This window comes from Halyomorpha halys, unplaced genomic scaffold (assembly GCF_000696795.3).
Source record: "Halyomorpha halys isolate HHAL.00 unplaced genomic scaffold, Hhal_1.1 Scaffold30.1, whole genome shotgun sequence".
Classification (NCBI taxonomy): domain Eukaryota; kingdom Metazoa; phylum Arthropoda; class Insecta; order Hemiptera; family Pentatomidae; genus Halyomorpha; species Halyomorpha halys.
Window position 1 is genome coordinate 1127068 of NW_027110126.1, and position 24122 is coordinate 1151189.

A 24122-nucleotide genomic window follows, 5' to 3' on the forward strand; every position below is an offset into this window, starting at 1 on the left:
AAGGTAGTAAAAGGTAATATCCAACACGATTTATTCATTTTTTCACAATAAATCACTCACTAATTCACTGTTTCTTTTCTCTTTTAGAGGGATCGGAAAAAAAAAAGTCTGATTATTTTTTCAATACGTTTTTATTTATCCTAAATCATAATTCAAAATTAGAATAACAGCGAGTTTATTTATTTTTAATTTCCTGAAACAGCAAATTTATTTATTTTTAATTTGCTAAAACAGCGAGTTTATTTATTTTTAATTTGCTGAAACAGCGCGTCTATTTATTTTTAATTTGCTGAAACAGCGAGTTTATTTATTTTTAATTTGCTGAAATATTTGTTAAAATTTTATTTTCTAACTCAATTCATATTTTGCAAGCCCTTCTCCGCCTCTAACGTTCCTCATCGGAAGGCGTTGTCTTGGTTCCTCAGCGTTATTAATACATATGCATAATATCTACAAACCCAAAATTGAAGGTTTAACCATATACAAATCATATTAACGTAATCGTGTCCGATCTATGAAGTTTAGTAGTTCATTTAATATTTTTATTTCATCAGCGGAAGACGGAACTTACAACCAGGTATATTTTTCTGTTTTTAGCTCGAGGCCCACTTAAGCCCGCCCCTATCAAGAAGAGAAAACGGGGAATTATATTTTAAATACATATGTAATATGTAACTAATATAAATATATTTGATAATGCTGATTATATTTGGAAATCTTTTAAAAGAAAACTTTCGAGAGTGGATTTTTCACAATCTAATAAAGAAGAAGAAATAAAAGAAGTGCAGAACTGAGGGGTCTACGAGGCAAGGCCAAAAGAGGCGCCCGAACAGACCAGGAGGAGAAGCAAAAGTTAGCTATAGTTAAAACTAATAGCTGAAATTGCCATAGAAACGATATTATTTATCAATGGTTCAATAATGAATAAGGGTCGTATCCATGGCAACTTTAACTATTAGTTTCAACTACAGCTAATATTTGTCCATCTCAGATCAGAAGGGCTGTATCCCCAGGCAGGCAATGGATAAATTTGGTCACAGGGGACCTTAAAAGGTGTAACCAAAAGGCAAAAATAATGAATACAATTTTTTTTATTTTAGATTCCTTGGTGTGACAAAAACAAAAATCACTCTGTTACTTCCTATAATACAACAGATTAAAAAAAGATATCAAAACCATATCAGATGTACATATCAATATTTTGAAATGAGATCAGAGGCTCTCAATTATTTTCAATTTCACAGTCAGTCTTGTATAGATGGGTAAAAATCTTTTTCTTCTTTAGTTATTTATCAAATTATTTATCCAATATTTATTATTAACTACAATGAAAAATGATTAATTACTTCGAATAAAGAAAATTAAAGTAACTTTAGAGGAATAATTTTTGAACATTCATTATTTCAGCCCTGTAAAACTATTTCAATGAAAAAAAGACCTAGCTGATATCAAGGATCACTAGATTGCACATTGTTATAATAAATTTAATCAAAATCGTGAGTGCTACATTTAACAAAAAGAAAAAATGCATTAAATCGGTAGTATAAAATGAAAAAGTTACCTGTAACACCCGTCATACATACACCTAACAACCCAGTACTTACTGGAAGCAAATAAATCTGGTCTTAATGCCTGCATAAAAATCTATAATACTCTAAATATAAATAATCAATTTCACAACCTAACTTCCAAAGGTTTTTTGTTAAAACTTTATTCTTTTTCAAGAATTTATACCCTTTTTATTAATAGTTTATTAAATTTGTCATTGAAATAAAGTTTCAGGCTCTTCTATTAATTATCAAGTTCTTACTAATAATTTTTGGACATGTGCAATCTTAATTGAAACAATTTTTATATATTCCAGAATGAATCTAAGTACTGTTTTTTATCCTTTTTTTTTCTTTCATTAATGCGGTTTCCCAATTTTTTTCTTTAAAATAGTCCTTTTTTCCTATGTCCATCTATCTATCAAAATTTCAGTGGATTCATTGATATTAATGAAAGCATAGGAAAGTTACAGACAACCAAGATTAGTTCTTAAAGGTGGCAAAGAAATTTAACATGAACAATACCAATATATAGCAGAGTTGGCGACATTACCAAGATATACTTCTGTTCCTATTAAAATTGGGGTTTGAAAATTAAAAGAAAAGTTTCTTCATCAACACTAACTTGAAAGGTTGAGTTAGACAATCATCTTGAGCGCTGCATCAACATCTATCTTCAATTGGAATTCCATTCAACAAATTCGATATAAGAGGGACCAAAAGGAGTTTTTTTTTAAGAGAGTTAAATGACTGAACACAGTTCAGATACGGGAGATTAAATTATTTATGATAATATTCATTCTGAAGTACAAATTATTAAATATTTTAGATTTCTTTGTTTATACAAATTTTCTTTTCAATTATTGAATTATTTCAAAACACTAACTTCATTTTAATTTTCTATGTGCTACTCTGAAATAACATCAATGTATCTCTCCGAACTACCTACCACTCTTATACCCACCACTACAGATACGAACAGTAAACAATTTACAGGACAGAGAGCTAATTAATACTGTAACTAAAAGATTACAGGGAAAAGTGATTAGAATATGAAGAAAGAGCCAAAAAGAAGAAGTTAATGTTATCATGTAGAGCAAGAAAACTAAAGATAATAGCAGATGATATATTACTGAAGTATTGGTCCAGATCGATTATAAGAAGATATAAATAAAACAAATACCATACAAATATTATATTTATCAATTGTTACAAATACAGTTTAAAAAATAATTGGGAAATTTAAACACCATATTTGGGGATTTGATCCCCAATATAAAACTCTTTTCTTGGAGGTCCTTGGCCATCAATAATGCAAATATTAACCACACCACCAGAAGATCCATCACGAGTCATCGCTAGGGCAAGGACTAGAAAAAAAAATATATATACTTAAAAATGCAAGAATCATAAAAAGATGGACAATAATAATAATAATAATAATAATAATAAAAAACGGAGAAAATCCAGAGATAGTAGTGGATTGAAAAACAAATTGTTTTTTTCTCTGAATGTTTAATCTTAAATTATACTTGTATAAATGCTGTAAGAACAAACTATATAAATATTAACTAACTAAGTATTTCTAGTAAAAGTAGAAAAAAAAAAATTGAGTACAATAAACACAACCACGATGCAGTGTTACACATTATATATTAAAATAGTTTTCAGGTCTTAAAATGTTAAAAACATAAATTAATTGAGTTTTGGTAGACTTCCACAGTTAATGAAAGCAATAAATACTTTTTAATCATATTGGATTTAAAAACATATTCATTCTTCAATTGAAATTTTTGAAATACGTTTAATTTCCATACATTTTACTTCTGCAAAAGGAAACAATCAGATCCAAAGAAGTGTGGGATGTTGAAAATAAAAAGTAGTATTCCCAAGTCAAGTTTAAACTTTTTATGTGAGTAAAAAATTGTATTTCTATGTAAAAATAAACTCAATTGATCATATTTCTCTCATTTTACTTAAATTTAAAATAATTCAGCAGTTTCGTAAATATTTTATTACTGCAGTCCATTTTTTTTTTTTTTTTGCAAAGAATGTGATCATAGTAGTTAACTGATATGAATAACTTTCTGGATGATAGCATGCCTAACTTGATGTACATAAAAGCTAACATTAAAAAATGGCCTTTTTATCTTGATCTTAATCAAACATTTTAAAAGGATAAAAGTCAACTAACTACAATAGTGACATCCTACAGGAGAGTAGGAATTTATTAATCAATTAAATTTTTCAATAATTGAAAATAAGTAACTTCATTACTTCATTAAAAATATTGAGTACTATAAATTATAAAATACTTACGATTCAAAATAAATTTCTTGACTTCTTGTTCAGTCATATTCTCTTTGAAGTTGGAATCCATATACCCATAAACATAAGTACTGCCTGCACCACCCATCGCGCATTTCTTTTCAACACACATACCTCCAAGTGGGATGTTGTAAACCTAAAAATTTTTTAATCAGATAAAATATTTAGCAGCACTAATACTATAAGACAAAGGGGTGATTTACTTAAATAAAGTTCCAAATTTCAACTTTTAAAGATTATTACGAATATGTAATATGTAGATCATAATATATTTAAGTTTACTTTATTATATACTTATATTTTGGGATAATGAATTGAATACATTATTTAAGTAAAATTCAACAGTTTCCAACGATTTTGTGAAGTTAAGCTGCTTTCCTTTACTCAAAATATTTTTATACTATAAATATGTTTGCAATTATTTTATTAATATGTTTATTAAAGGTTTAGAAAATTGCAAGAGAATAGAAAAACATTGACAATAACAAATTTTTAATAACTTGGTTGAAACCATGATAAAGCAAAAAACATCAATAAAGAATTATAAGTATTTTTTCCTAGAAAATAAATAACATGATAAACTACAAATAATTATCTATATTGTAAACAGTAGTCATAGTTAGTAATAATGATTTAAAAGTTATAAATAATTTATATAATTGTTTTTAAATAAATGGAAACATACCTAAAGATTTCCAAAGGCTTTCTGGGCATAATTTAACTTCTAACCTGACTATCTTTCGACCCAAGAGCAATTTTCAATGCCAGTTATAAAATTTTAATTACGTACTTATACTAATGTTTAAATTTAAAATCAAAATATCAATAATAAAATTATGCAGGGAATAACAATAAAATATGAAAAAAAAGATTGTTCGCTGGGTTGATGGTAACCTTACGTAACCTAACTAATGGACTAAGCAGGAAAAACCATAACCTGTTCAACTAACATCTCTTCATTTTTTAACAGTCCAAATTAGCTATTCAACAGTTGAAGAAAATGGAAGCAAGATATTAAAGTTTAGAACTAATGACGACTTTCACAAAATTAATATTGTATTCCTGATAATGACATGTTTCTTACTCGCAGAAATCCTGCAAACGAATCAATAGAAAGGTAAAGTCACATGATATATTTTTATAATATACAATAATTCGTATTCAGTGTAAAAATATTAAGATATGTTACGTTAGAATTTATAGAAATATAAGTTAGTCATTATAAGAATTTATAAGGTGGAGTTGGAAGACTTATGCTGAAGAATTGGTTAAAGGGTCATTCAACACTTCATCTGGACCATGGCACCCATTATCTCAGATTTTGACAATTGGTATGGATTGGATTATAAACCAAAATTTTTTCTTTTATCTCAACTGTCCTTTTTTAGGGCAACCAAAAGTTGGACAAAACCTATCCTTCTATATCCAAAGACAAAAATAATTACCTAATAAAATAAAACTCTGTAGTATACTTAAAAATTGTTATAACTTGAAACATAACATTTTATGTAAATTTTTGGTGAATAATAAATTGATTATTGATTCCATTTTCAGAAATGAGCATAATGTTTTAACATGACCTGAATGTTTTATGCTATTTGGTTATAAAAAAAAATGGTATATCGTCCATTGGGGAATAAGCATGTTTCTCTAGTAGCTTCAAGGATGTAAAATCACTGGTTTAGTAAAAAAAAACTAAGTTGCTCTAAAAAAGAACCAGTTACGGTAAAATAAAATTTGGAACATACTTTATCTATATGAATGGATAAAGTAAAGCAAATTTCTGAATAAAATAAAAATCTGTGATAATGAACATCATATCCCTGCATTTTTATATAATTCCATATTTCTGTAATATTTAATACTAAAACCGCACCAATCTTAATATCCAAATAGGTTTGAAAAAAAGTATGTTGGTAGATCTTAAGTTGCATAAATAGTCCTAATCAAATTATATAATGAACTATTTTTTTATTATTTTTAATTAAACATGTAGAAGTAGAAAATTAATAGGACCTCACCTGGCCTCCTTTAACTTTATCATAGCCAGCTACGATTATTCCAGCTGTAAGTTGTTCTCTATGATTGTAACATAGTTCTTGAAAAACAGCAGCTGCAGTAGCAACAGAGGGTTCCTCACCAGTTTCTGCTCTAAAATTTAATATTTAAATTAAAATATAAAATGATAATTAAATTAAAATTAAAGAGTATATAAGTACTTTTGAAATGCAAGATGATATGCAACAATATCAGATATTGCCTGAGTATCAGCAGCACTACCAGAGCGGCAACAGTAAATGTTATCTGTGATTTTTGTTAATTTGTCAGCCACCCTGTTGGTGATAAAAACACCAGATGAAGTTCTGGAATCAGCTCCAAGGGCAACTCCACCGTCAAAAACACAAGCAATTATGGAAGTCTAAAGCAAAAGGGTAATTTGATAAACTATCAGTCAAACTTAAAATAAGCAACCTTACTAATAAATTACTAGCAAATAAACTCACTCCAGTGCTTTGCTCATTTTGAGAGCAAGGAGCAGTTCCATATTGATCCCAGGCTTCAACACACATACCAGCCATTTCACAAATCTGAAAAATAAATTGCCTCAACAAAATTCAACAATCAAATGTTACTCAGCGGTTACTGTGGAAGGTTATAGTATCTTGAGGTTTGTTGTGTTTTATGCAAGATCATTACTTCATTGCGATGCATTCAACAGCTCAAAAATACAGTACATTTTGATATTTTATGAAATACTTTAACATTCTTTGATTAAAAAAGCATTAATTAAAAGACTATTACGTCATAACGCAGTATTTAAAAGGCTAAAATAACAATCGATTAATAAGGCTGTACCTTCGATTGACAGACAATATGGATTATTTTGTGGAAGGATGGCCTTTGTTTGGATAATAGAAATTAAATTTTCTTAATGTCAACCTTTAATTGTTAAAGCCATAGCCCTAATTGCCTTGGTTGATAGAAATAATGCGATCTCAAAATCATGTTTACGATGACACTGATTGCTTGTTGAGGAATTTACGTAATGGGATAGAACTAGTTAGTAATAGTACACATTTATTAGTATTTGTTGATATCTATTTATTTGATTTTGTTTTTATATAGTTATTTTAGTAAAGTTTTTATTTATTGCCGAATAAATCCCTCACTTGCATCTTTCAGGCACCTAATAGTTTTTAGCTTCTGATGTTTATTTTCTTTTTTGAATAATCCAGGCTTTGACAGCTAGAAGGTATTTTTTTCTTCTTTTTTTTTTTAAGTTGATTTAAGTCTGCTTGCTTATAATTTTTATTTTTATATTCTATGTGGTTGCACAATTTGTTCTATATTTCAAATTTCAATATTATCTATATGCAAAGGTTGCTGGATCAGAAGATAGAGGAATCAGAACTAATAGCCCTGCGATTCGTGCGATAAGTGAAATTCTGTCATATGGTTTAAAAAAGGAAAATGTAGGATATTGGCATATAGTTCGAGAGCTGTCACATTCGAGTACAAGGTATTCTCTTGCAAGGGCTCTCAAGCATGTACATAACCATAAGGATAGAGGTGAGCAAATTATTTTTTTGTCATTATCTTCTTTTGTACTTATTTTATATGTTTCAAAAATTTGTTCTTCTATTCTGATGTTGTTTGTTGCTCCTTTCTAAAGTCTTTATCCCTGCTCCTAATAATGTTCAAATATTAACAAAACAGAAGAATTATCATTGAGATAACATTGTTAATGCTAATAAGACATGTTTATTTTGGCTGACCTCATTTCCTGTTGTAGCCTCCATGACTAAATAGTTAATTATTGTGTTGTGTAAAGTTTTTATATTTAGAGGTCCGACAAAGTTCTGAAGCATTACTTCAACATTGTGGGTGGGTATGTATTCACTTATATACAATTTTCTGTTTTGGTTTTAACCTGCAACCTACCTTTTTATTATTACTATTTATATTGGATCACAGCTGTGGACTTCTATTCACTCAAGAGGTAATAAAACCACGAAAAGGTCCTCTTAAGTAGAAATTTGGGCCCAAATCCATATGAAAACAAATCAGGTTATAATGTGATGCTACAATAAATGTATTTTATGAAATACTCAAGCACAACAAGCCCCCATCCACCTTGTTGGAGTTGTGCTTTGGAACCGATAACATACAGTGCATAATTCGATCTATTTATAGGCTGTTCAAATGGTATCTATATGATATCAATTTGATCCATATCACTGCTAAAACCACAGATATAAATTTTTAAGGTTGCTTTACCTCATTTTAATTGGTTGGAAATTGTCCTAAATACATGGATTAGTACATTTTACTACTTAAAAATTTATATATTTGGAACACTATTTATTTGTGTTAGTATAAATTTAATTCTTAATTTATATTTTATGTAAATAATAATAACTTAAAAGTTTTAGTATTACTTATTGGGAGAACTGGGTTCAGGCTATGAAATCATATACAGGTTGTTCTGAAGCAATTTGTCCATTTGTGATGAATAATGTAAAATGTTGAATTCTGAGTAATCAAGCAGCCCAAACTATGCAGAATTGCAAGTTAATAAGCGACTGATTTAATGTTTTAGATTAGTTTGTCAAAGTTCAGCAGAGGATAGTTTGGATAGTTTGTAACACAGTTGTGCATTGTTTCCCACTGCTGCGATCAACTATATTACCTAATAGGCAGGGTAGGGGGAGAAATAAATAGATGTCGGATTGTGGGCAAAGATTATTGTTGTCGTGGCATCAAACCTTTGGGTACTTCAAGCCTTATTATTTTTTTCTGGACAAGTCAAAAGATTCACTGAAATGATAAATCATTTTAACATGTTCTTGCATAAATTGATTTCTAATAAAAAAAAAATATATATATATATATATTACCACTTATTCAGTTGTAGAAGGAATGCAGATTTGTCTCCACCATTATTTTAATTGGCCATTATTTACTTTAAAGCGAACTCTCAATTGCAACTTAACTTGGTCACTATACCTAAAAAATTTTAAACGTTATATAAGCGATCAAGAAATCTATCTATTTCTATTAGTTTCAGATTATACAGAATCCAGAGTGAGATGTGAAACAGATTACATAAACATCTCCCAAAAAATTAAATTAAACAACTTATGCTTTATATTTAGAGTCAAACAGTCATCCTAAAAGCACTCTGGTTAAAAGTTTCAGCCATTGGAAATACAATGCAATACTGTTTTGCTTGGACTCTCTAAGATCCTTTCAATATATCGACAACAATCCCTTTTCAGAAAAACTTCTTATCATAGAAATATATTATCTTCTATACATTTTTAAAACAACAGACGTTGAATATAGCAACTTAAATTGGTACAAAAGAGGTTTCATGCTTGAGGCAGTCAAGAAGAAATGTAATGGTCGTCGCTTGGCTCTTACTCAACACCACTGCCTTACCCATGGTTATCTAATGGATAAAGGATCCATACCAAAGTGATAGAATTCCCAAACTGCTTTAACTATGAAGCATGTAATTGGGGAGTGTCCTAAGTACATGAGAGAAACAGCAATTTTGAAATTCCTTGGTCTCTTGCTCTGTCATTCATAATATCCACTTCACAATTATGAATTTCATGAAAGAGAAAGGTTTCTAATAATAAGTGGTCAATCATAACCATTAACAATGTTCGCATCTATTGTACTTAATTTTTATGTATATTATATTTCCTTCTTGTTTTATAATATTACATTTTTGGGCTCAATCTATGGCATCAAGAGGTTTCAGGAATTTAATTTCATTGTTGAAGTTTTCCATCAGAATTTTGATTCTTCAGAAATTTGAATTATTCATTCATACTACTCGACTGATACTCTTCTTGGTACTTCCATTTTATACCCCTGTAGATTCGGGCCAAGGGCCTTCCACATTCATTAGTTTCCACATTCATTGTCCAATTTCCATGTTTTGAGTTAGTAGTGTTTATTTTATTTATTTGTTGAAAAGTCATCATTTTCGCTGTTATTCTGTCTAAAAGAAGTATTTTTTGATAGAATAATTAGGTTATATTTTTGTTTTTTTTCTATCTGTATTCTTACAAGCTAATATATATATATATATATTTTTTTTTTAAATCTAACCACTGAAATTATATTTGTTCTAGGTGAATTTTGGATCTATTATACTTTGATAGAAGGTTCCCTCGAAAGTTACATTTCAGTATTATGTGAAGATAAAGCTCTCCTTTCTCAACACTATTGCGAAACAGCTCTCCTGAGATTACCCTGTGCTTCTGCTTCGTTTGTTATATTAGTTGCTGCTTTGTGCCAACTCAGTTTATTTCCTTTGGTAATATTTTATTTATTTTCCTTTTTTATTAGTTTTTGAAAAAATAGTATATGAAAAATTTTAATTCTAGTAATTATTTACTTTCAATCATTATTACTTTCAATTATTATTTTCAAAAAGGATAGAAACAATTACTTCCTGATCAGTTGATATCCCAAAGGTACCCGAAAAGTGGCAGTGGTGACAGGAAGAACACAAATAGGTAAAAACCTAATTATTAGTGCTGTAAATAAGTCTTTACTTATTTATGTTCTTTATTGACAGAAACCACCAACCATCTCCTAATGTATATTTATTAGTTACATGAAGGATTGGGAACTGCTGCTGAAAAATGTTGTGTGTTAGAACCTTAACTTTAACTAAAGTTGGAAAGAATTAGGAGAGAAGAGAAAGAAATTTGCTCTCTTGAAAGGAGGTTAATATTATAAACTAACCTACATACTTATCGACGTACAATCTGGTCAAGAAGTAATTGTTCCTTCCTTTTTTGGAGGTGCAATAGTAAATAATTACCTTAATCCTTTCTGTTAAATAGTTATAAGACAAAAAAATGGCATAATTCACAGCAGTATTCTGTTAATTAAAGTAAAAGCATCCATATTAGAAGAATAGTTTTCTTATCATTTACCTCAAGGGACGGCTATGTGGGTTGAGGCTTAGATCCCAGAGCACTCGATTCGGAACGTTGTGGCTTCAATTCCCACCTGGATCAGTTAATATTTATTTTTTGGCAGTCCCAAAAAATGAAGGCACTCCCATCTCGGTTAGTATGCAGTGGTTACTCAGGTAGCCGCCAGGGGTTGGCAAAAAGGCCCACTTGCCAAACTTGTACTACCCTCCAGACTTTATACTATTATTTATTATTATATTGTTTTTATTATTATTATATTATTTATCAGACCAGATATCAATCATTTACCCCATTGAGGCTTGCTGGTATTAATTTGTTTGCCTGATTCAGTTCTACTTAGTCAAATGGCCTGGGTTTGCATTATTATTATCATTGGGACCTGGTTTTGTGGGTAATATTTTTGTTTTTTTATGAGGTTCTGATTCTGTTTGTGTTGATTGATTAAATAAAGATGACATTATCATTAGCATTTCAGTTGAGTACTCCAGAAATGACTATCTTTCAATTCCTTATTGTCTTGCATTTTTATTCTATTATACAGCTAAAACTAATAGAATGTTAAACTGTGCAGTGTTTTTTTTCGATAGTCAATAATTTATTTTGAACAGTAGTGTAAGGTTACCTGAGCTTCAGTTAACCAAGAATCCATATTATCCGAAGATAATTAAAAATAAAATATTATTAATAATTCGATGAAAATCATTAACCGTAATCGTATTTTTGCCATTAATGGACCTACTTTAATCAGAACGTGATTATAAATGGGTTTTTGATTGAATAAGTAGCATCCCACCGATCAAAACCACTCTGCCTGCTATTATTTCCTTGTTTTTAAATCCCATGATTGCTTGTAAAATTTCAAGCTGTGGATTGATGATTTGTAAATCAGTGTGGTTCAATGAGGATAAAAAAAAGTGTGATACGTCCACTAAAAGACAAGTTTTTGTATTGAAATGTTTAGATCAGGACAAAATCTTGGAAAAAGAGGCTTTTGATTTCGGTATTGATTAATAGTAGTAAGTGATGAGCGGCATAAATGTACTCAAATTTTCTTGAATACCAGGAAAATTCAAAAATGCTTTATGTGTTGTTTTTTTTCAGCAGATTAAAGATAAGATCAATCCATTATTTTGAAAGGTTGTACTAGCCGAAGTTTTAGAGTTTTTTTAATCATTTTCAAGATGGAGAAGACAACTTTACTGTGTATGTGGGTTGGCTAGACTTTTATTGAAACTAGATATTTTATCTGCCGTTTCAATGCAGTGGATGAGTTTGTAAAAAAACGTGATGGAATAATTCATAAAGCACAATCAAGGCAATGTCAAATTAATAATTGTGATGAAACTGGACCGAACTTTAAAAATGTTCTCGATATTTGCAGCTGAGTAGAAAAAATCAGCTCCCGGTTATATAAAAATAAGGGAAGAGATACAATTTTTTTGAATATATGTCAGAATGAACTGATAAGCTAAGCAAAAAAGTTTAGGGCTGTTAAAAAGTTAATCATAGTAATGGTGAAAATAACAACACATCTGCTGACAGGATTGAGATTCAGAATCAGTCATACCGATAGACTGAGTGCTATCATGAAAAGGCTCTCCTGAATGTAGAACAACAAAATGAAAAATCACTTGCTGTTATTTTCATCCCACAGCTAATTGCAGCTAGGAAGTGAGCCAGTAATGCTATGAAGTAGAAGGCTTTATTGAAAATCTTTAATTTTTTAGTTTTTCAAATATTTTTTTTTTTCATTTTGTAAATATTATTGTTCTCTTGTTTTTCAGTATGGACAATTAAAGGTGATATTAATATATTTAATTTGAATGTATTTCCTCATTTTTTTTTTAACTTATCCCCTAGTATTGTTCTTCAGTGTCATCCTAGATAAATTTGGTCCATATTTACTCGATCAATCAAAATACTGTTTTACCAAAATTCAGATTGTGATAATGATGTCTTCCAATATATTTGTTGTAGTCATTACCTTTAATTCTAACATTTTTTCGATAAAATTAAATATCAATGATTTATTTATTTTTAACAGGATTCAGTTACGAAAGTTGGGCTCAGTCTAGTTCTGTTTACTGAAGACATAGATTCTAATTTAAGTTCACCAAGTCAAGATTCCGGAATAGGGGACACGGGAAGGTCACAGGTATTTGAGATTCCTTTATCATTACTTCAAAACGTCATGTGAATATATTTGTGTTGTTTTGCTTATGTCAGCTTGTCCTTGCAGGAAGATGTATCTTTTTTCTCCAATAGTCGTTCCGACAGCCCAAGTAGTAATTGTACACCTCCAATGCCAGCTGCCGAACAAATCCAACCTCCGCAATCAACAGAGATAACCAGTGTAAGGCTGAGGAAACGTGTATCCTGGCACGAAACTGTTTCAGATTCAAAGGAAAGACCAATTTGGGAAAGGAGGTATGCAATGATTGGTTATCATATTAATTAAGAATTTGTTTTTATTATTTTTGACTTATTGTTTTTAAATTTATTTTTATTATTTTTAAAACCTCTAATTTTTAAGAATCATAACTACCTTTATATTGACCTAAACCTTAAAATGTATGAAATTAAAAATTCATTAAAATAAATAATCAAATATAGATTAAGAAAGGACCACTAAAATTCTTTTGTAAATATTTTTCATGTATTTGCTTCATTTTGATTGTAGTGGTCAAACAATAACAGCTTTTTGAAGAAAACTTTAAATATAATATATTATAATACAGTTATAATTGTTTTTAATATTTTTAGGAGAAAAAATGAAATTTTTTTTATATCTTTTCTTCTGATTAACTTCCTTTCTCAACTGATTAACTTTAAAATCAAATTATTAAATAAAATAAAAGTTTAATTAATTATTATCCCATATACTTATATTATTATTAATATAAGTATTATAAGTATATTAATAATTTCTCTTATCACATTGATTAACGATGAATTGGTAGATGGTCTAAAAAAAAAAAAAAAAGTTTATATATATTTATTTAGTTATGTTAAATTTTATTTTAGATCTTGGAATTGTGAAGAGTACGGGGGTGGACCACCCCCCGAAGAATCAGGAGTGGAGGCGACCGAAAGAGGAGCTCCCGAAGGGAGCGAAGATCCCCAGGCTTTCTCTGGTAACGTTCAAATTGAAGATTGTCTTGTTATTCCATAAGTAAAGCCAATTAGTGTCTCATGATCATCTGTTCTTTAAAAAAAAATATAGGAACTTACTCCATCTGATGTGGATACCTAGTTCTCAGTAAAATAAGACAATATTGGTTTCTTTACTATTCTTATTTTATTTTGAAAAAGCTATATTTTCTGACAAAGTACCTTCCTACACATCTTTATCTTAACTAATAGGTCTAATTAATTTAACACTAAGTTTTACATTAAAATTAAGTACTTAACATGCTTATTCATTTTTTAAATTTATACAATGTTTAAATAATGTTTATTCAGTAATTTGGAAATGTTTATAAATAAAGCCTTAATAAGCAAACACTAACAACACTTATACAAGTTAGCAATGCATATAAATCTAGTTTCTGATGTTATTTGGGCTATGACATATCAGAAATAACTATGCAATGCTAGATTATGATTTTAGTTCGACAGCAATTTTATAAAAAACAAAATGGATTTATAAAATTTAAATAACTAATTTATTTCTAGATTTTAAGGACTTTAAAGTTCTCTTTCTGAAATTGTTTCATGATGATACTGTTTATTTCCTCAATCCTAGGATATATACATTATTCATTTATTTCACTATCTCTTAGAATATAATTATTCACTTAGTCATTGTTTTTTCCTAAGCAAGATTAACTGATAGAATAAGAAATAATTTTAAAGTGATACATTTTTTAAAGTACATGATTGTTCCTTTCTTTAGCTCTATCAATATCACAAATTAAAATCTCCTTGTTATACTTTTTATGAGGTTGGATGATCCAGCCCTGGATCGATGTTGCCTCCCTCTCCTGTTGGTTCTGTGGACTTCTAAATTAAGATCTGTGTCTGATTTTTTTCTGACATCCTCCTGAATGAGCTGTGCTGTGCTATGATTAGAAAAACAAGATAGTTGTTTTATATTTCTGAAAGATGATAATATTGTTATGATCGACCAAATTTTCTTTAAAAGTTAAAATTGCATATGTAAAAAAAAAAAAGTTTGAAATACTCCATGGTTTTTTTTTTTTGTTTTTTTTTATAAAAACTAAATTATTAGTAATATTATGGAAAAATGGTTTCTGTTATTAATTGTATGTAAATGCTGTTGATATTTTGTGGTATTTCTTATTAATATTATTCTTTTCATTTGAAGAAACACTTCAGAGGGATGCCTGCTCGAAACCTGAATTGCAAAAGAAAAATTCTCGGGTTCGTAAAAAATGGGGAGGTCTACCACCAGGTCCTGAAGTAAAAGATCTAAGTTGTGAGACTGAAATCCTTATTAAGGCTGAACTTGGCTCTGCTCGTCTCAACAGATCTAAAGGAATTAAGGTATTATATGAGGTCCATGTTTCTAAATCATCTGTGTATATATACATATATTTGTGTAAGTCAATTAAGAATTTCTATTATTAGAGTAACAGATGGGCTGAAAAGTTCATAGGCTGAGACATACATTAATACTAGTATTAAATCTATGTGATGTTTAGTTAGCCCTAACCTTCAAAAGGTACAAGTATATATATTTGACAGCTGTTGGACTATTAGTTTGTGAGACATAGCATTTTGAGTGAAGCAACTTTTGTTAGTTTGAAAAAATGGGAAAAAAGGAATTTTGTGTGTTAATAAAGCATTGCTTTTTGGCGAAAAAAAAATTCTGTTGAAGCCAAGGTTTGGCTTGATAAACATTATTCGAACTCTGCACCAGGAAAATCAACCATTGAGAAGTGGTTTGCTAAGTTTAAACAAGGCGCAATGAGCACTGAGGACGATGCATGCAGTGGATGCCCCAAAGAGGCTGTTACCGACAAAAACATCAAAAAAGTTCACAAAATAATTTTGGGTGACCATAAAGTGAGGTTGATCGAGATAGCTGAGACTCTAAAGATGTCAAAGAAACATGTTGGATATTTCGTGAATGAATATTTGGGTATGTGAAAGCTCTGTGCAAAGTGAGTGCCGCATGAGCTCACAATCGACCAAAAACAACAACGAATTGATGATTTGAGCAGTGTTTGGAGCTGTTCTATCGTAATAAACCCAAGTTTTTGTGTCAAGTTCAAAGTGTGGAAAGACTCAACAGTCGGCTGAGAAGGTTATGGTATCAGTATTTTGGGATGCGCATGGTGTAATATTTATCAACTATCTTGAAAAGGGAAAACCATCGACAATTACATAGTGAAAACAGCGACTATTACATAACGTTATTGGAGTGTTTGAAGGATGAAATCATGAAAAAACGGCCCTATTTGAAGTAGAAGAAAGTGCCGTTTCATGAAGACAATGGACCATGTCACAAATCAAAGAAAATGATGGCGAAATTTCATGAATTGGGCTTTGAATTGGTTCCACATCCTCTCCATTCTCCAGATCTAGCCCTCAGTGACTTTTTCCTGTTCTCAGACCTTAAGAGATTTAGTTCTCCCTGGAAAGAAATTTATCACCAATGAAGAGGTTGTCACTGAAACTGAGGCCTATTTTGAGACTAAAGACAAACTATACAAATGGTTTTGAAAAATTGTATTACCACTATATTCATTGTATCGCCCTCGAAGGAAACTATATTGAATCATAAAATCAAATTTTATAAAAAAAAAAAAATTATTTTCTATGTTAGCCTACGAACTTTTCAGCCCTACTGTTAATTAAATCATTACTTTTTCAATAGATATTTTAAGCCACTGTAAGTTATTATTGAGTGTTTTCAGTGGTATTGATTGTCTTTTGTGTTACTATGTTGTGGAATACAGAGTTAACTTTGGAGTTTATAGAAGAGATGCATTCCCATTGTTGTTTGTGGGATGTTTCCTAGACCAAATATAGAAATCATGTATTGAAAAGCAAAACATGAAATGCCTCAGTTTATCAATTCAGTATTTCTGCAGCGGAAATTGAAAAACAACAAAAAAAACATGATATGATAGAAGCAGAGTTTTATTTGTCAATTTAGCCTATTTTACTCCTTTTTTTCTTGTATATCCCTTTCAATTTATTAAATTTAAATAATCATGTATTGCACTTCTGTCATTATTGGTTGGGGTCAAGAAGGGTTTCCTACAACTTTTGATAGCCACAAACTATTAGAGCCTACCTTTCTGTTTTCAGAAATTTAGGTAATTAAATCTGACAAAATGTTGTAAAATGTATGGCTTTACTAGCTAACCTTCTTTGAGATTACAACTGTTAAAAATGTTCTAATGTTGTGTTGTTTTTATTCTCCATTTGAATCCATAATATTAAACTTATAAATAAATAACTATATATGTATATATTTTTTCAGTTATTTCAGTTACTCGATCTAGAAGGAGAGCCAGTACTGTGTGCGTTAACTGATACTGACGTCTGCCTTGTCTCTTTGATCAATCACAGCCTCAACATACAGAGGATACCATATGTTAAGATTGAAACTATTGAGGTTAGTTGATTTATAAATATAAAACTTTGGGCACATTTTTATTTATTTTAAAGTGTTTACCAATTCTTGTGGAAAGAATTAAACATAAGAGTATTTTTCTAAAATATTTGAGCGATCTAATATCTGTTGGTTTCCTGTTTTCATTGAGGAAAAAAAGTTATGTTAGTAAATCTATTGATAACCAGCCGATGTAAAACAGTCTAACTTATTTTATCCAAAGTCCTCTTGAACAAGATCTAAAACATGGACATCAACCATCATACAGCTTCTGGAATAAAAAATGGCAGCAATTGATAATTCAACTAAATTTTTAATTGTTAAATAATTCATGCTGAAAGATTGCTGATCGACCGTGTGTATTAATAAATGGAATATTTATAGCCCGGGTGTGGTCAAATTAAACTCAAATAGTAATATTTTGTACTACTTTTATTTGAGCCAACATTTCGCCCTAAAAAAAAAATACAAACACTTAACATAAGTAAAAAAGTAAATGGAAAATAACAAGGGTCTAAAATGAAACGTAAAAATTAAATGAGAAAAATTAAAGGTTATAAACAAGAAATGAAAATGGAAATAGTAACAGATAAAAAGAAGGAATATTAAAGAAAGTACAAATTTAGAGCTGAAAAGGGTTAAGAATAAAATAAAAAAAAAAAAAGAAGAAAATGAACGAAACAGAATTCATACCTGTTTTGACATTAGTCAAAGTCTGAGTCGTCCATTTGTATTTGACGTGACATTTGAAAATAATTTTAAAGTAAACAGTGTAGAAAATATTAAAATTAGGTAAACAATAAATGATAATATACGTAATGGAGGGGAAGAAGAATAATTTAAAAAAATAGGATATAATAAATATAAATGATTAAGAAGTAGTATTTTTTTACTTTTTAAAAAAAAGTTTAATTTTTTATAGGAGACTAAACAGTAAAATCTTTATTTTTGTCTTCTTAAGGCTATAGTTTCTATTGAGGATGTAATACTCCACCATCTAATCATATTGTCCTTTTCTATTGAAATGCCAATTAAGATATTCATTGAAACCTCTTTTCATTCATTGATTCAGGTTGGACCCAGCGATGAAGAGATATGTATAGAAGGAAGAAAGTTAGTTTCATGTCTTCGAGGGGCTGAATTCTGTTCACACCTAGATGTTGCATTGAGGCGTGTTCGCAAGTGTCAAGTTGACTTTGTACGGCTTCACATTTCGAATTCTATCCAGGAAAAGGTAATTTTACTTGTTAGTAGTTGGATAATTTATAATATTTTCCCTAGAATCCTAACCTAATATTTGATTTGGATTTTTTTCAGATATTTTGTATATATTTCTGTGTAGCATTTAATCGCAAGTGATATAGAAATAAATGAAATAATATTAAAAAAACCTTTATCTAGTTTTTAAAATTTTAGCAAATTTTCTTTATTGAAGAAAATTGTATAATGGAAAAGTATGATAAATTTAATTTTAAAAAAAAAAATGTATAATAATAATCCTCAATGGTTAAGTGGTCTATAAATATCGAAACTTAGTATAGTAGTCTGGTGCCTTCCACTCCTGAATGAAGCTTAAAACTTTTCTGAAAATTAATTAATATACTTTATTTTTGAAAGCACAGATGCAAGGAGTTTTCTGTTAGTTGACATGCACAGATTTATAGGATGGAATTTACTTGCAAGGTGCTGTAACATGTAGAAGGTGTCTACTGCACCAAATTTCATTATTTATAGACAACTTCTATATGGATCCACCTTTGTATTTAAGTATAAATATGATAACATTCTGTCTCATATGACGGATTGAGTTGTTTCCATAGTCTGTTTTTTTAGTTTAAATTAAGTTATTTATTATTTTACCGTTATCAGTTTTTGAGTATTGGCATTATAAATTTATATCGATGGCCTTTGCCTAGAATGTTGAAAATGTGAATAGAAAGATCGATCTCGAATGTGAATGTGGCTTGTTTTATTGTAATGTGAATGGGAATCTAACACAAAATATTTATATACAATATACAGTTTTTATTTAAATATATAGTAATAGTAATCAAACTAAAGCATTTTTATTGAAAGTAGTGAGACCAATTAATTTATTGTTATAGTAAATTTCAGTTACTTAAATTTAACATTTAACACTTAAGGGATAGATATCACAAAAAATTTGTTATATCCCTATTCATATGTGTATAAAGTTTCCAGGGCTTATCTTAATGGGAAATTGATTCCTCTAACACTAATGCCAACACATACTTGGCAATTTAAAAATCCAGCAATTGGAGGCAATGGACATTTTTCAATTTGTACTTTATTATGCAGAAATACAGACAATTAATTGATTTTTCTGATGATGTAATATTTTTGGACAAAATGGAGGGATTATGCCATCTTGATAAGGCAATCCTTCAAAACATTAACAAAAATAGAAAGCTTTTAATATTGAGCATTTACATACATACCAATGTGTTATTTTGTATTATTTACAAAGAGATTTTTTTTATATATCACTTCGCTTATTCCAAAACCTCCTAACTACATATGTATCACACTGTGGTAAGAGATTTTGGAAGGAAGGTTGGGATATGTGATTGCATTGATTACTATAAAAATAAAATTATGTTTTTGAATTTCATTTACAATTGTTAATTACCTCTATCTAATTTATTAGTTAAAAAAGTTAATTCTACTTTTTGTAGACTGACCTTATGCTCAGTACCTGTGCGGTTGTTATAACGAGGTTCTGCTATATGTATATATCACGCATGTTATTTGACCGTTTTAATGAAATTCTTAATTTTTTTTAGGTGAAGTCTCTTCTGTACTGCTTTGTAGCAGTGATGGGGAAAAACAAGGTTGAAGATGAAAGAGAGGAACTACTCATGTGTCGCTTTGACAAACATTGGTTCCCTGTAATGGTTGTTCTTAAGTGAGTTATGATCAAAATAAATTAGAGTTGATTTTCGTATGATATCAATGAGAATAGTAACTTATATAATATATAAGACATTTTATATAAAAGATATGTAGGCTATTTATCAAATTTTTATTATTTAATTGAATTGATATTATGAAAGTGATAAATGTGCATTTTGATTTTTAGGTATTTATTTACCTAGTTTAAGGGCAGTAATAATTAAATTTATTTTAGTGGACTATATTTCAGGCTGCTTGCTGAAGTAATGATTTCGAATTGATAGGTATTAAATCGATAAATAATGTAAAGCTTATATTATATTAAAATACCTATCTTTTTTAAGTTAAAGAAAAAAAAATTGTGGCAGTCTTGGGACTGGTCAACAGAATGAAACTTCTAGAACTGAAAAAAAAAAATGGAATTTTATTAATAATAATGTATATTTTACAAAAATACAATAACATTTTTATTTATTTAATAATACTATTTATTCTTGAAATCATAGTTAACATTATTATTTGTATTATCAGTAAATGTTGATATAATTGGCTTATTATAGCTAAAAATAAGAAATTTAAACATTTGATGGAATGTTTTTAATAGTCCTTGTATTTCCCTCAAGTACGATTTTTTTTAGTTTTCTAAATATTTCAATTAAAATGTTCAAAAACTATGTTTTCCACTTTTCTCCTCTAAATCTTGGTGTAGTGTCAAGATAGAATTTTGTACCATAGCTCATTACATAGAGGGTGAAATGTTGAAAATTTCCCTCAATTGCAGTATGCAGCTTGGGTTTATAGTTTTTGAGATATTTTAATCTAAATGCAAAACACTTCGAGTCTTGTCCCCCCTCCCCCAATTCTGTTTCATCTCAAGCCTTCCCTTGCTTCACTAAATCAATTTACACACATATAATGTTTTTCCCTTAAGTTGTAGATTGTCGGTAAAGAAAAATAAAGTGAAGCAAAATCTGTATGAACAATGAAAAGAAAATTTGAAGTCTATGTAGATAAAAATTAAGTCTATTCAATTATAAAGAAAATAGTGAAATTTGAATAGACATAAAAAGACAGTTACTAATTTGAGTTCTGAGCTTAAAGGTTCTGTAGAACGGAGTAGTCCCATGATACTTTAAAGTAGTAGAACAGGAAACTGTTTTGTTTGTTTTATAGAGAATGAATGGTCTTCCTGTGGAAGTGGTTTCTGCCTCCTAGTGCAGTAGGAATATTTTCTTAGGCAAATAACACATAAGTCCTGATCATATGTTCTTAACTCTAAAACTAACTGTGCCAAGGCTAGAAGGTGGGAGAAGAACCGTTGTTACAAATTCCTTGAGCTCTTTACTTGCCAGTTACGAAACTAGCTTTCTATTTTAAAACCTTTTCTTAATATAAAATGCCTCGATTAACAGGCAGTATTTATTTTGTGTCATCGATTATTACTCATTAATAATCATCTAAAATTATACCATTTATTAGTCATGATATACGTAAGTCATAAATTTATTTATTATTTTTAGGAACTGTAAGCTCTCTTTGAAGTGGGAGAGAGGAGAAAAGGAATGGGCCTTAAAGGAATGTATCTCGTGTGAGAGATTATCTCAGCCAAGGCCACATTCATTTCGGCTGAGGTTTTCAAAAGGTGAAAGCATTATTTTAGCTGCCTCATCGGACCAGTCTGTTTCATTTTGGATGCAGGGAATCTTATCTGCACTGTCTCAGGTTTGTCTTTCAATGTGAACTTATATTTTTTAAAGATATTTGATCTAAATGCAACCATTAGTGATAATTTTTTTAAATTAATTTGTTATATTTTAAACATCAGACATCCAGATTATTAGCTGTTTATTGGATTATTGAGGAGATACTTATCTATTATTAAATAGATTACTATATTCTTCTCAGTTTAAAAATTTTAGAATAAATTATTACATTGCTGTAATATTTAATGACGTAATGATAAAAATGATTATAAGGCTATCTAAGGTAGTTAACTTGAATAATAAGTGAAAATAGAATTTTTAACTGTTATTTAAATAATGTTAATAACCTTTGACAATTTATATTCATTATATACATATATTTATATTATTATAAAATGGTATGTTTAAAAAAGAATTATTTTAAAGGCAATTATAATTAAAGTAAATTTTTATTGAATTCAGTTCAGCAAAACTTTGGTTAACTGACTAAACTGGACTATTGTACTGTACTGAAACTAACGGACATATGCTTCCTCTTCATCTGTTTAAGGTATTATTTTCCTATTACCTTACATTTAAGCACTTTCTAATACAAAAACAAATACTTTTTTAAAAAATAATGTTAAACATGATTCCTATATTTTGAAGTTGTTAACTACTGTAAAAAATCTTTATTCTTGTGAATAATTAACTTTAATGGTTTTAAAAACTGTTGTTATTTTGATAAGGGTTTTAGCTAAATGGTTTCCTGGAATATTTTTGTGTTACTCATTATGTCATTTTATTTTTACTTTCATATTTTCTTGATTTTATATCAAAATTATATTGAATCAAAAGACAAAAGTGATAATTTTAAAGTATATTTCCATATTTGATATTAATTAAACATTTTCCCCTGATTTAAATCTTATCCAAAGAAATGATAATCTATTTTTTCTTATTATCATACTCAAAGCACAATAAATAAATTCAAAATTGTGAAAAGTTGAAGGATTTCAGCTGTACAAAAAAAAATAATAACACCTTTCACCTTATAACCTTATTTTTACTACTTCATTGGGTGTTCAGTCCAGCTATGGTGTGATGATGTTACAATTAAAGTTCTCATATTATGTAAATTAACTTTACTTTGTTGCTATTCTTTAAGTTTTCTCTGGCTGATTTTACTATTACATGAATCTCTGTTGGATGGAGTCTCATTGATGACAAGTTTGTTTTGATTTAGGTTTTATTTTCAGTAATTCCATTTTCTGGTTAATGGATTAAAAATAGAAACATTAATTTTTCCTGTCTTAATTTTTCGACCAATTTATTATTTATTTTTGATTAATTTTTCTTTTCTGTTCTCAACAATCAAGTGAAATTGAACGATTATAGAAACATAAAATCCATAGAATTATAATCAAGATATGGTTATTTTAAAATTATTTATCTTATTAACTCTAATACTTTAATTGTTGATTAATTAGATTATTTCAAAATTTTGCACCACTCATGTTGATCCTGCAGCACCGACTTTGAGATCCGCTGGTCCAAGAAATCGACTTTGCTGACTCCACTAAATTTATAACTTTGCACATAACTGCTTCTTCCCCCCCCCCCAAAAAAAAAAATTAAATTGTTATTTAGTTTCTATTTAAATGTGTGAAAAAACTCATTCAAGTCTAATTCATCTTTTATCAATTATAATCATTCAATCAAACTTACTTGTCAGAATATGTTTTAAGTCATTATGTGAATTATCATCATTATTAATAAGCTGAAGACATTTATTTGAATATAAATTTAGGTCATGAAAGCTAAGATAATGTATTAATTTTATTTTTGTTTCTTTTATTATTGTTAAATCACATTTACAGTCTCAGAATGCTGGAAAGGAAAGGGACGGAGGACTGGAAATGGTTCGAATTGGTCTCGGTGAGAATGCAGCATGGGTCCTTAGTGTCCCTCAAGCTAATATCAAAGCTTCACTTCCGTTGACTGCTATAGCATGTGTACTTACAGCTGCAAGCTACATCATTCTCGTAAGTTATATTATTTATAGAAATAAATTATTTATTTGTAAGAAATATTTATTATTTAT

The 24122-nt window shown here is 29.0% G+C and overlaps 2 protein-coding genes across 2 annotated transcripts in view; one reads left to right on the plus strand and one right to left on the minus strand.

The window, feature by feature from the left end:
* Nucleotides 1-2727: 2727 nt before the first annotated feature.
* Prosbeta1 (proteasome beta1 subunit) lies at nt 2728-6598 on the minus strand. The gene is made up of 5 exons (XM_014427326.3): nt 6380-6598; nt 6095-6294; nt 5897-6026; nt 3867-4011; nt 2728-2917 (listed from the first exon to the last, which is right to left on the minus strand). The coding sequence occupies exons 1-5, from the start codon at nt 6452-6454 to the stop codon at nt 2790-2792; spliced, it is 678 nt and encodes a 225-aa protein (XP_014282812.1). The 5' UTR covers nt 6455-6598; the 3' UTR covers nt 2728-2789.
* A 127-nt stretch (nt 6599-6725) lies between these two features.
* The window catches only part of LOC106684931 (uncharacterized), a 21447-nt gene continuing 4050 nt past the window's right edge, over nt 6726-24122 (plus strand). Inside the window, exons 1-12 of the mRNA XM_014427313.3 lie at nt 6726-6935; nt 7256-7445; nt 10022-10206; nt 12882-12992; nt 13077-13264; nt 13862-13971; nt 15165-15343; nt 17292-17426; nt 18496-18657; nt 20228-20349; nt 21857-22058; nt 23899-24063. Of these exons, the coding sequence (XP_014282799.1) occupies nt 6864-6935; nt 7256-7445; nt 10022-10206; nt 12882-12992; nt 13077-13264; nt 13862-13971; nt 15165-15343; nt 17292-17426; nt 18496-18657; nt 20228-20349; nt 21857-22058; nt 23899-24063 (1821 nt within the window). The 5' untranslated portion in view covers nt 6726-6863. The remainder of the gene's footprint in view (nt 6936-7255; nt 7446-10021; nt 10207-12881; nt 12993-13076; nt 13265-13861; nt 13972-15164; nt 15344-17291; nt 17427-18495; nt 18658-20227; nt 20350-21856; nt 22059-23898; nt 24064-24122) is intronic.